The sequence below is a fragment of the Trichophyton rubrum genome (genome assembly GCF_000151425.1).
Source record: "Trichophyton rubrum CBS 118892 genomic scaffold supercont2.2, whole genome shotgun sequence".
Lineage (NCBI taxonomy): Eukaryota > Fungi > Ascomycota > Eurotiomycetes > Onygenales > Arthrodermataceae > Trichophyton > Trichophyton rubrum.
In genome coordinates this window covers 436,731-449,379 of record NW_003456427.1, presented here as the reverse complement: position 1 = coordinate 449,379, position 12,649 = coordinate 436,731, and the positions used below count along the sequence as shown (strand labels likewise).

General features: G+C 48.9%; 5 protein-coding genes across 5 annotated transcripts; 2 read left to right on the top strand and 3 right to left on the bottom strand.

Annotated features, from left to right (window-relative positions):
- Positions 1-257: 257 nt before the first annotated feature.
- Positions 258-1,333, bottom strand: TERG_01720 (uncharacterized protein; the record flags this gene model as incomplete). Its single annotated transcript, XM_003236949.2, has 1 exon — positions 258-1,333. The coding sequence occupies one exon, from the start codon at positions 1,331-1,333 to the stop codon at positions 647-649; it is 687 nt and encodes a 228-aa protein (XP_003236997.1). The 3' UTR covers positions 258-646.
- Positions 1,334-2,082: 749 nt separating this feature from the next.
- Positions 2,083-3,719, bottom strand: TERG_01719 (uncharacterized protein; the record flags this gene model as incomplete). The annotated part of the gene is made up of 2 exons (XM_003236948.1): positions 2,083-3,182; positions 3,239-3,719. The coding sequence occupies 2 exons, from the start codon at positions 3,717-3,719 to the stop codon at positions 2,083-2,085; spliced, it is 1,581 nt and encodes a 526-aa protein (XP_003236996.1).
- A 920-nt stretch (positions 3,720-4,639) lies between these two features.
- On the top strand, positions 4,640-7,062 carry TERG_01718 (uncharacterized protein; the record flags this gene model as incomplete). The annotated part of the gene is made up of 3 exons (XM_003236947.2): positions 4,640-4,691; positions 4,762-4,992; positions 5,060-7,062. 3 exons carry the CDS (start codon positions 4,640-4,642, stop codon positions 6,658-6,660), a joined length of 1,884 nt encoding a protein of 627 aa, XP_003236995.1. The 3' UTR covers positions 6,661-7,062.
- Positions 7,063-7,404: 342 nt separating this feature from the next.
- TERG_01717 (uncharacterized protein) lies at positions 7,405-8,584 on the top strand (the record flags this gene model as incomplete). The annotated part of the gene is made up of 3 exons (XM_003236946.1): positions 7,405-7,523; positions 7,606-8,162; positions 8,217-8,584. 3 exons carry the CDS (start codon positions 7,405-7,407, stop codon positions 8,582-8,584), a joined length of 1,044 nt encoding a protein of 347 aa, XP_003236994.1.
- TERG_01716 (uncharacterized protein) lies at positions 8,408-12,156 on the bottom strand. Its single transcript, XM_047747796.1, has 3 exons — positions 10,400-12,156; positions 10,119-10,337; positions 8,408-10,067 (listed from the first exon to the last, which is right to left on the bottom strand). Exons 1-3 carry the CDS (start codon positions 11,742-11,744, stop codon positions 9,121-9,123), a joined length of 2,511 nt encoding a protein of 836 aa, XP_047603761.1. The 5' UTR covers positions 11,745-12,156; the 3' UTR covers positions 8,408-9,120.
- Between the last annotated feature and the right edge of the window lie 493 nt (positions 12,157-12,649).

The window sequence follows — 12,649 nt, the reverse complement described above, 5'->3', positions numbered from 1 at the left end:
GGGGCGGCACCACCAAAACAACGCCCAACCGGTAGAAAGGATGGCGATGGCGGCTCGTCGAAAAGCTAGAGAGCGACGTGTCGACCGCCTAGACGGCCAATTCTATGCTGCAAGTAGAGCAAAGGTGGTGAAGGCGGATGTGTTTGGCCACAGGACGACGTTTAGTTGTTTTGTTGTTGTTGTTTTTCCTCGAAGCCGCATCGTTTCGCGGGAAAAAGCGCTGCTGGCTGGCCGGCCCAGCAACAGGACCAGCCAATCAGTCCGCAGAGCCAGGATATAGAGCAGCCATAGAGGCAGTTGGGTTGATACATAGGCAGATATAGGTGTGGATGGAGGTGCAGATAGCGAGATACTGCTGGTAGTTATTGGAGTGAGGTTGATAGACTGACGTTGAGATAAGAATAAATAGAGTCGTCTGCGCAGCTAAAAACTAGATAACACTGTGAATAGCTAGTAGTAAGAAAAACACCATCCCCATAGCCAGCTGTTTGGCCATTGTTCATCCCTTTATAAACTCCCTTTATCTCTTCTAGCAACTCCGGTAATATATATCTATCATAAGTCATATATAGGTGGTTGATGCTGCACATCAGCCCCTGCATTGTGGTCTCTTTATAGTTATATCGTTAAGGTCATCATCATCCAGTCAAAGGTCACTCCACTGGCTAGCAACTACCAGACGGCGTCCGAGGTTGCCGGCATGCCAGGCAAACTGATACGCCTCTCTCTCGATGCCCTTCAATTTATTCCAGCTCGGGTATAAGTTGATGAAGCCGCCATTGCCCAGCTCGTAGGTGGCAGCCAGGGCAAAGGTTCGGCAGGAAATATCTCCCACGGTGGTCCTGGGGACATTGGCAATGGTGACGCACTCCTGAATAGCTTCGATCCATTGCCGAGAGACTTCAGGCACATTTCCAACTTTCAGCAAGAGGATAACGGTCTTGTCCGCAGATATATCTTTGTTCTCTTCGATTTTCAGCTCCCACCGGCTGCCATCGAAGATGCAGTGATAGAGAATGCCTTCCTGTTGACCACGGGCCACAATGATACCCCAGTGGAACTTCTCACTCTGGTGCTTGGGCTCTGAGATGACAATATACACGCTGGCGGGATGCATGATGAACTTCTCAACACCAAGCACGTCCTCTACTTCTCTAGCCCCGGCTCCTTCAGTTGGCAAATGCTTTGGGGCTGCATCGGGAGCTGGAGATACGCTCTTTGCCTTTGCTGGAGGAACCAAGGCTGGTGTTGGTGGTGGCCCTGAGAGGTCCGCCGCCTGGATGCTTGTGGAAGATGCTGTCCTGCTCATGGCTAAGCCGTTGTCTCCAGGCATTGATGTCTGCTGGACTTGCATACAGAGGTATATGTGGTGAAGGATTGCTTTCACAGGAGTTCTCTTTGCCTGTCTATAAGAAAGACGCGTTCTAAACTGCTGATTAGTATAATTAGCTAAAAGGCGCGATAATAGGGCTAATAATATTCAACACACAATGGTCATGGAGTGTACTCACACACAGCGGTTTGCTAATGGCTTTAGCGACAGAGATGTCTCGCGCGTTGGGTGGTGAGATATCAGAAGAGAGGTTGAAAAGAGGCAGAGGAGAAGAGGGGGAAATGTGAAGATAGGGAGAAAAGGGGATTCTCCGATGTTTACCTGCCCCAGACAACAAGGCAAGCTCGAAGACCCAGAACTCACATAGCCAGCTTCCCATTTGTATTTGCGCCACTGGCTGAATCAGCTTCAACTGGAATGAATGTCTTTATTGCTTCCTTTTATCTACCTATGAATATCACAATGCGGGCAGTAAAGAGGAGGGGTTAGAGAGTACAACATGCAGTTCTCCCGTAAATATCATCATCAGCCCTCCGGACACATCAAGGACTATCTCGTAGATAGAGAAGAAGTAAAGCCCATAAGTTGAATTGGACTGCTTAGGGATATATCTCTTGATGCTGCTTGCCAGTTAAGACAGGGTTTGAAAGTGTGAGTTATAGGGTTCAGCCGTGGTATCATCAGGTGTATACGTATCATCTTGCATCAGGAGAGAGGAATAACAACAGGCGACAAAAGGGATATCCTATCTAGTCTTCGATGAAGCCAACCATGACTGTTCCATTTTTAAGACCAGCCTCTTCGATGGTCTTGTCGAGTAAGGATATTAAATTCTGGCCCATGGATACAAGCTCAAACTCCACGCCATGCTTGTCTTCTAAAGGCGACGCCTTGAGCCATTCATAGAGCCGCTGGACGGGGTCCGAGAGCGCAAACCGTCGAATTACACGACCCGACGAGTGGCGGAACTGGATTCTAGTGGTGGTTGCTGGATCTGCAGCTGGTTCAGTATGTGGCTTGTCAGAGGGTATCTTGAAAAATGGTGAATCTGAGAATGACGGCTCCTCATCTTCCGGTCCATTAGACATGTCCGCATCACCCTTTTCGCCAGTATCAGTAGCCTTGCCTTTGCCCTTGATATCTCCAATACTCCGAGTCAGATCGTCTGGGTCTTCTGCTTTAGTTGGTTCCGGGCCCACAAGACTGTTCTTCAATGCCATGTCTAGCATTTCTTCCTCAGTCATCGTATCTATCTTTGACTGAGGAGTGACTTCTGGCTTCCGTTTTGCGACTGGGTTGCGGACGTTATGGTCGAGACTGTATCTATCGAGGAACTCGTGTAGCTGCATCAAAAAGTCAGGAGCTTTGACTACGGGCGGGCCGCTCCAAGTCTTCACTTGCTCGCCGGTCCGTGGGTCGACGATGGCAATGTGCGGGTAGTTGTCGGCTACGTCGTGGCCGGGGAAATAGTACTGGATATACTGGGCGCCGCGCGGGTCATCTTTGGAATATTGCATAAACAAGAAGTGCGCTCTTATTGTCTCCTTGACGCCATCGTTCTTCCATAGATCTCGATTTAATAGTTGGCAGTCAAAAATGGACGAGTCTTGAATATTGACCAGCAGCCACTTCATCTTTTCCCGACCTTCGTCCCGTGCAAGGTCCCAGGGTAGGCGGGACATAAGTTCGAAAGGAGGTCGGTACATCTCAGCAAGCATGTTGGCCTTGGATGACGCCTCAGAAGCGCCTCCGGTTGCGCGTGCAAGGACGTCTGAGCTTGACGCATCCGCACCTTCGGTCCAGATGGAGCGATCAACATCTCTTTGGTTAAAGATTCCGGGTCGACCTGCTGTTCCAGTCTTTAGCCACACCCACGGATCAAGAGACGCCAGGGTGTTAACCTACCTCTACGAGCCGCTCTTGAATGTAGATGCTCCATTATATCTGGCTGGAATCCATTATCAAGACCTGGTCCTACGAGTGTCTCTGTCCTCCTCTCTATTGGGGCCCGAACATTATCTGTCGGATCACCACCAGTATAAAACTCTTCCTGTAGCCTTCTCGCCATCTCCAGGTCTGCATCAAAGGTGTTACCAGCCGCCTGGGCAGCTCCCTCTTGGCCCACAGGAACGCCTCCATTGTTCTCATCCTCAGAATCTAGGTGTATCACTCCATCCTCATCTTGGTAACCGGTGGACTGTCCAGGCCTTGTCGATGACTGTGGAGCGGATGAGTCCGCAGTAGGTTGGATAGGGTTGCCTCCATTCTCAAAATAAAGCTGCATGGCGCTCTCAATATTGCTGTCTGCCAGTTGTAGGTACTGGGCAGCGATCTCCGGAGAGGCTCCCGTAATCTCTACGAACTGGGCCACGGTCGTGTCGGCCATGATGACGTCGGTGGCCCGTTCCGGGCAGGGCGTAAGTCAGGTATAGATAAGATAGCGTAAAAATGAAGTGGCCCGACTCTGTATATCAGCTTCGATGGAAAGGTGCTCGTAAGGTAGATCGGTAGGTATGAAGCGTGGGGTAATATAAGGATCGGGGAGGGAGGTTGGCAAATGCACTCTCAAGGACGGAAAGCTAAGATGTCAGCCGCTTAGAATAACAACCTGGGACCTCCTGGGTGTAATTTATGCCAGCACGAGGAACCGCCAGGCATCAGCTTGTCTGCGTGTTTTAGCCTCTCTTCCGATGATTTTGATAAGCCGAAGAAAAGAAAAACAAGCATCACAAAAGGGAAGAAGCGCGCCAAGGCCGCCCGGGAACGTCAAACGGGCCGCGCTTAAGATATTCCGCCCCGTTAGCGCCGAGGCTCAGCTTAGTCAGACTGTATTAGTCAATTGAATTTCATTAGTCAGTAAATTTGCCAAGCCCAGCATAAAGTTGTGCATAGAAGCTGCGCCTCTTGTCTCTGTAGTCCGCCGTTCAGTTCCGGGATTTTCTGATTGGTCCCGGAACCGAAGAATAATTCCTCCGCCTACTGCGACGAGGCCATTCCTCTTTTGGGAGCGTGCCTGCCAAGACCTACTCGGCCCACCTTCCCTTCCCGTCGCCTTCGCGTCGCGCTCGAGAGTCGCGCCTTCTTGCCACTTTAAGGCTCAGGCGCGCGCGCGCTTCCCGCAACCGCGTCCCTTGAAAAAGTGACTTCCGCCTTGATGAAAAGGTACTTGTGCAGGTACCTCTGCTCGCACTCCACCAGTACTTCTCCCATCACCACGCTCTCTCCTGCTGCTTTGCCAATTCAGCAACCAGACCTCTCGTCCACGCACCTCTCGCTTTCTACACCACCCTCGCTCCTAGCTTAGCCATGGCTTCTGCTGTACTAGGGAAACGACAGAGAGCTGCTTTCGAGTCGCCAGGTAATTGCATGCCGACTGTGCTCTCAAGGCGCTTCTTCCTCCAGATCTAACGCGAATTTTCTACTTGTAGATGCACCTTCTTTACGATCTCCGAGCAAACGTCTGGCAAGGGCAAGCAAGAAGATCTATACAGATGAGGAGGACCCCTTTATAGCGTCGACAAGCCAACAACGATCCAGCTCCCGGTCGCCCATCGCCCGCAAGCGCCCCAGCGATGCAAACACTCCAAGCCGTAACGTACGAACGAAACGTATTGATGGTGACAAGACGACCAGCAGGACAGCAGTTCAGGACGATAATGGTGAGTTTACTTCTTTCTAGTCTTCCATTGCCTCTAATGGAAGCACCAGTCTAATTTTGTTTGGTAGATGAAAATGTTCAACCTGTCGAGTTCAGCACTCCAACAACACAGAGATATAAAAATGTTTTCCTTCCAGTTACGCCAAAGCACCGGGTACTGGTCGGTGGGAAGCCCTTGACTCCTCGAATTCCTCGTACTCCATCTACGCCAAAAACCACTCGTTCCATTTTCACAGCTGCCAAACAGCTTTTCACCAGAAGTGCCAATCCAGGCCGGCTTGTTGGACGAGAAAATGAGACCAGGGAGATGAAAAGCTTTATTCAAGAGTCGATAGACTCGAGAAGAGGCGGATGCATCTACGTCAGCGGACCACCTGGAACGGGGAAAACCGCTCTCATTGACGAAGTTTCGCGGGACCTCGAGAAGTCTGCCGACACAATCAAGATTGCCAATGTCAACTGTGCTAGCCTAACCTCTGCACGAGATATCTACGGAAATCTCATAGAAGACTTGTCTGAGAATACCAGTGTGTTCAAAAAGAGTGAGGCAGAGCGCCTAGAGGCAATGTTCATCTCGAAGAAGTCAGCTGGTTCACTCTACCTAGTCATTCTGGATGAAATCGACCATCTCTTGTCGGGAGATATCGAGATCCTGTACAAGCTTTTCGAGTGGTCTCTGCACAAGTACTCGCGTCTTATCCTGATTGGAATTGCAAATGCACTAGACTTGACAGATCGACTCCTACCTCGTCTAAAGGCAAAGAATCTGAAGCCTCATCTACTTCCATTCCTTCCATATACCCCAACGCAAATCACTGATGTTATCACTACCCGCCTTCGCTCTTTGCTACCCAAAGAAGCCCAGGATGGTGCAAGCCAGGTCCCTTTCCTGCACCCAGCTGCCATACAGCTCTGTTCTCGCAAGGTTGCCTCCCAGTCTGGCGATTTGAGGAAAGCCTTCGATATCGTTTACCGAACCATCTCTCTTTTGGAGCGTGAGACTCAACAAAAGACCACTTCTGCTTCTAGCACCAGTTCATCCAAGCTACCCTTGCTTGAGAACAAGAATCTAGCATCAACTTCTCTCCCCACTCCCCCTGCCACAGAATATTCCGCTGTCACCGCACCACGAGCAACTGTAGCTCACGTTGCTCGCGTCACATCCTCTACTTTCGGTAATGGCACAACTGAAAGACTCCAGGACTTGAACTTGCAACAAAAGGCCGCACTTTGTGCGATGATTTCCTTTGGCAAGAAACAGCAAACTGCCAATACTGTTTATAGAACACCCTCCAAATCGCCACGATCTACTGCACCAACCAGCAGAGAGCTGTTTGAAACCTACTCCGGGCTTTGTCGGCGCGATAATGTTCTCCAGCCACTCACCGCCACTGAGTTTAGAGACGTTATTAGCAGCCTAGAAACCATGGGCTTGGTCGGAGAAGTTGATGCTCGTGGCCGTGGTGCCGGCTCTCCTACAGCAGGAGCGTCTGGCCTCTTCTCCACCCCATCTAAATCCGGGCGTGGAAGATCAGCCACAGCTAAAAACATGGCAAGGACGGATGATAGTGGTCTTGTGTGCCTCGTCGGAGAAAAAGAGATTCAAAGTCAAATCTCTGGGCCAGGCGAGGCCATTCTCAAAGCCTTACTGGCCACCGATGAGTATTGAAGAAGTTTAATCATTGTTAATGTATAATTATCCACGTCATGGTTATTTATGGCGATGAATGTGTTATTAAGGAGTACTTTCTCTATCATTGGTGTTTGGTGGGAGTTTTGGTCTTGTATTTTGCGTATTCTTTCTCTTCAGCTTCAATCCTGTACAGTTAGCCCTGGCTTATGGAGTACTCAATGTATGAATCAAAAGTTGCTTTTTATATGTACTCTACAGATTTTACTCTAAGCCATTTCGTATTATTCTCTCTTTTGGGTAATTCATAGCCATCTGCTTTACGGGCAAATGCATGAACAAGTGCTCAAGACGACAAAGTCTCATGAGGCTTTGTTTTCAATACATATATCACGTGACATGGATTTAAGGTTAAGCTTCCGCGAAATTTCCCCTTTAGGAAATTTCGCTGGCCAAGACTTTGAATAAGCTTCCGCCGCCCCAGTTTTATCCGCGGCTCCCATCAGTATACTTGGTGGTCCATCAATTTATTCGGGTATACGTTATTATTTTCTTAGATTCAGCTACGTGTATTGAGGCGCAGACAGACACGAGTAATTTCAAGGGGTTTGTAAGAGGACATCTGAGGAGCAAAATGTATTTAAATAATATATCAATTATCCAGCTACCAGCCATGTCCAGATAAAATTCATTTATTGATCTACAAGATCTCGAGCCGAGTTACCCTACTCATACTATTGCCTGCAAATACTCATACTGAAAAACAGACCCAAGATTATCATCATGTCAAGCAAAAAGGATACACTGAGAGAGCTATACCACTACCTCCCCAGCAAGCCGGCCGCTATCATATTTGCAATTCTATACATTGCATCGTCTTTCCTCCACGAATATCAGTACAAGTAGGTTCATGACCAGTTCCCATCGTTGATTTTCCTACCTCCAACCATGACATGGAAGCAATACTAACGTTATCATTCCAAGAGCCACCCGACCACAGAATTTCACCATGCCGTTTGTCCTCGGCACAACATTTTCAAGTGTTGGCTTTGTCACTCGATCGCTAAGCGCTCTCAAAATAGGAGACCCGCGTACACTATGGAGAATATCCACCATGTTCACTCTCGGTGCCGGTCCGACCTATGCAGGTGCAGACTACTTCGTATGCGGCCGGATATTCAGTTACGTTCGATCCGCAGCACCGATATCCCCACTCCGAACGGTTAGGACCTTTATTTTCTTTGACTTCCTAGCAGAAATTGGGGTCTGGGTTGGATCCGGTATAAATGACAGCAAGGATCCTAACAGCGCAAGAACAAAGCTGGGCGTCAACCTCGTGCGGGCGGCTGTTATTATACAACTAGCACTGTTCGCATGCTTCGTTGCTGTTGTGTTATTGTTCCAGATACGGGCCACTAGCCGGGGATTTTGGAGAGCAAGCCACCAGCAATCTGGGGGTACTCCCGGATGGGTTAAGGTCATATACACTCTGTATGCATCTTCCCTTTTAATTGCTGCGAGGTCCGGGTATCATATTGCAGGTAAGTTCACCATACCCGAAACCTTGAGCCAGGTATTCTAACAATCGTTTCAAGAGAGCTTTCTTCCTATCGATCACCCACTTAGAGCTACGGAAGTACCTTTTCTGTGCCTGGAAGCTCTTGTGATGTTCATCAATGCGGCCATGTTCAATGTGATTCACCCAGGAGTTCTTCTGCCGAGTAATCCTCACGTCTATTTGCTTGCAAACGGTATGGAAGCTGAGGATGATAGCCCTGAAGGCACACTTGAGGACACTCGGCCTTTGAAGATGAAGATTCTGGACCCTTTAGATATTAAAGGCCTCTTTAGGAAAAAGCAGCAGCTAAAGCCTTATCAGCAGAGACCGTTTGCTGGCGATGACGAGATGATGTCTGAAAGCATAATAATGTTGGGAAGTAGGCAGCGCCAGGAGTTCCACTAGTGAATATTTGTTGTCGGATTGACTCTAGCGTTTGTCCGTGGGTATTTCGCATCTTGTATCAGAATAGATAGATGTTTATGATATCATAAAATAATAATTTGTATGTTCGCTGCTGAATAACGTTGACCACATTGACAATTGTAATAAGCCTTTATAATGCAGAATCGACAATTTTCTGTAGCATCTAGACAACAGAATCCCTTCCGTTAATTCCTGGGTATCATACGCAATTACCGGAAGATCTGCCTCTCAGGTGAAGTATCAACCACTAGAATGGAGTTTCATTAGGGACAAGAAAGCGAATGTGGGAAGTTGGCAAAAATATAAATCTTAAAAAAGACATCGTACAAAAAGACATATCTAAGGCTAAAGTAGATTGTTGAGGTTGAGAAGGTAGAAAAATTGCTTGGGATATCGTTAAATCGGTTGCTTTTGGCATAATATCATGACAAAAACAGAAGGTAGGAAACGGGGATAAGAGAACGGAGAAAGGGAAAAGGTAATGGTGACCGTGGGTAGCTAAGGTCGGGCTAAACTTAGTCATCAATTGGTTTGTCCTCTAGTGTTACACCCACAGGCTTTGGAGGAACATCCGATGCTGAATTGTCACCTTCATCTCGCTTTATGCCGGTAATATGGCTATATCGGCTAGAGCGAGAGAGTGAGCCTGTTTTCTTAACTTCATTAGTAACAGATGATGGTACTGCGGAAGCAGGGGTTGTAGTTGTGGCGGATGGTGGTGTTGATGCCCGATCAGTAGTTAGAGCATCGGCAGAGGTGTTTGTGTCTTCAGCCGTCGCTGGCGTGCCCTCGCTTGAGCCGTTGGTGTTATTATGTGCAATATCTATCGGAGCCGGTGACGGATCAGGTACTTCTAGGGATTGACGGACCGGTTTGCGTTCGGAAGTAGTAGCTCCAGAAACGCTAACCGGGAATCTGGTGCTTCCCGAGCTTCCAACGGATCGGTCGCGGCGATGGCGAGGGGATGGGGCAGGACTCGTGGCTCTAGCCCTGCTAGCAATTGCACGGTTCCTTTCTTCCATGTTTGCTCGTCGATTGCTTTCGTCGGTGCTGATAGCACGAGGTCGAGACGCGGTGCTGCTTGACTTGCTAGATAGCCGTCTAAGTTCCCCGAAAATTTGTTTCTGGTTGACAATCAGGTCACGAACAAGACGATGGCTGTGTTTTTCGTCCATAGACAGATGATTCTGCACGCGTGGACGGAGGATGCATGGAGCCAGTGTCGATGCAAGAGCAGATATGTAGATCTCCTCACGGGTAGAAAATTGGTCATTCTCAGGAATGGTAAGATCGACGAGTCGCCAGAAGTGAGTAGTGATAGCATCTAGGGTAGCTATGTAGGGAAGAGGAAGTTGGCCCAGAGTGCTCTGAAGCACTCTAATACGATTTTCATCAGAGGTATCGCGTGTCGTTGTGTAAATTGTGCGGAAAATTTCGTATAGCTTAGATGAGACGATTGAATCTAGGTAACGTTAGCAGGGGGTATTCTCGCAACGCGAAACGTAAATTTTACCTGGAAGTTCCAAGAGATAGAGTCTCAAAACGCTCGCAACGACAGGCATTTCGAATTCTTGTAACTTTTCACCAATAGCTTCCACCTCATCGTCGATCTTTACAATTGGTCCAGAACGTCCCCTGTTGAGTTTAGAACGCAGCTTATGAGTTTCCGTTAAAGGAACGTCTCGAAGCCAAATTGCTCGCCGGGCATCATCTCCCTCCAGGTCAAGATAATCTAATAACGCTTAGTCCACAATCTCGTTTTGAATGATTGCATCATGGACATGGGGCACTTACGCCTATCAAGGTATGTCAGAATACCAGTAACAAGGACCGGAACTCGCTTTTTGCCCTCTGCCGCTGTTAATGTTTCTAAATCGACGCCGAAGGTTTGTTCTGCCAAATGTCGGTTAGCCTTACGGGAGTTTCGAGAGAAGAGATAAAAAAGTAACTCACCTTCTGTGGACTTTGAACCACTTTCGTAGACAGCCACTTTGGGACAAAACGAGCCGGTGCGGTAGTTCTCCAGCATATAACGCAGGTCACCCTGCGGCTGCATTGCCTCATGGTGAAGAACAATTCTATCCATGGTGCTCTGTAGAGATGGAATGACATTGCTGATCGTGCTCGAAAAATCGATGACGACTGTTTTGATACCCTCCAGACGGTGTAGTTCACATTGCTGCATAAATTTCATCGTGTGGAACATTTCCTCTTCGAGCTTACAGCGGATAGCATCCAGATGTTTGACAGCATGTTTGTAGCGTTCATTGGCCTCATCTGCCTGGCGCTTGAGTATTTCCATAGGCGTTTCATCAGTAAGCTGATTCCTGAGGGGGTTCCATGCAGCAAAACGCTCTGTCAAGGTAGGCGAGTCAACTGGACTGTCATCACTTCCTGTTCCAGTGCTGGTGCGGCTCAATGTAGTCCCAGAGCGAGTGAGTGGCTTCTTCTTCTCCGGTACTCCGGTCATCTGGAAAACACGCTTGTCCCACTGGTATGTAGACCTAGAGCTACCGGTGAATGTAGTGTTGACGAGCGGGTTGGGTCCCATGGCGCCAATCGAAGTAATAAAACCATTATCGGCCATATCCTGGCCAATTCGTTCAGCATAGCTGAGGGACGAGGCGCCCAAGTGTTTCTGCAGGTATTCAACGATGTCCGATCCAAGTGACGTATTGAGATATGTCCCAAGTAAGCGCACTTTCACCTCACCCATTGGAATGGTTTCCAGCATGTGCTTCAGTAACTGCTTCAATTGCTCTGGCGAGTAAACAATGTCACCCAACTCCACTGGTTCCGGGTCTTCATCTAGGGGATCGGGCAGCACGATGGTGGGGGCTTTCAGTTGTTTATGCTTCGGGCTGGCCGTGGCACTTTCGGGTTCCTGGAAGGCGAACAGCTCCTGCTGTTCCCGGTCGTGGATCTGCCGGCACTTGCTGAGATACTTCTCATTCAAACTGCTCACTTCATCACATTGTTTAGCATATTCTTTCAGTCGCAGATTGAGGGCCTTTTCGCAGGTAACGACTCGGGCTTCATGCTCGCTTGCCCAGCGACTGAATTCTTGGATGACAAGTTGCTGAATGCTACTCGATATTTTCTGGTGGATGGCTTGCTCCTCGACCATCTGCTTCTGCATACAATCAAAAGCCTGCTAAATATCAGATGTAATGTTGGGTCAACGTTTACTGGGGCGGGAACTGACCTTGCGAACACTGGCACCATCGTCGCGATCGAAGCCACCGGTCTTCCGAGCAATAGCTGGAGCAATCGCACCTAGTTGTGCGGCGTATACACGCTCTGCTTCAGCACGCATCTGGGCCATCGTGAGAATCTGCTGGTTCTCCACGATGCCCTGGTGGAGTTTTGTGAAAAGGGTATGAATCCCAGTAGCATAATCGGGCGTCCAGAAGGAGTCCGCGAACCCCGGCACCGCCACGGCAGTGTTCATAGCGGCAGAATAGGGAAGAGAACGTCAACTTGTTAACTATATCAGGGGCCTGACGAGGCGTGGTGTAAAGGTCCGGTTCGTTGTGATACCTTGCTCGGCCGTTGGCGCGTGAGCTGGCGGAAGTTGGAAGCAGGGTGGAGGAGCGCCCGAAAATGCGTCAGGAACGGCAGTCAGAGAGCAGATCCAGCTAGCCCAAAGAATAAGAAAAAAAAGGACAGGCAGTAAAAATGACACGAACGAGAGACGGAGCTGTCGACGGAACAAAAGATGAAGGAAGAGAAAGCTGAAGGATTGCGTGAAGTCGGGTTGAAGCTCGAGGAGAAGGCAAAGGAGGCTTGTATCTTACGTAGGTGCTGAGGTAAGCATCACGTGCAGTGATCGAGCGGCTGAGTAACTGTTGCTCTAGCCCGATACGGCTTAGTGCATCGAGAAGTTTATCCGGTGTTTCTCCGAGAGTTTTTCCGGGACGGGCTAAGTTTCCGTTTTTAGAAACACGCAGATTACCTATAATTAGAAACTTGTGGCTTTCCAGGCGCTTGTCAAGAATCAACGACAGTTCAACCGCTGGGGCTTGTTTGGCTGGTTGCCAAAGA

Bases quoted from the DNA above. Each gene is read 5' to 3' on its own strand.
- TERG_01716 (XM_047747796.1), bottom strand. From the start codon at position 11,744: ATGCAGAAGCAGATGGTCGAGGAGCAAGCCATCCACCAGAAAATATCG. The intron at 10,338-10,399 runs GTAAGTGCCCCA...AAGCGTTATTAG, and splicing joins TCTGACATACCTTGATAGGC to ATTATCTTGACCTGGAGGGA. The intron at 10,068-10,118 runs GTAAAATTTACG...AACGTTACCTAG, and splicing joins CTATCTCTTGGAACTTCCAG to ATTCAATCGTCTCATCTAAG.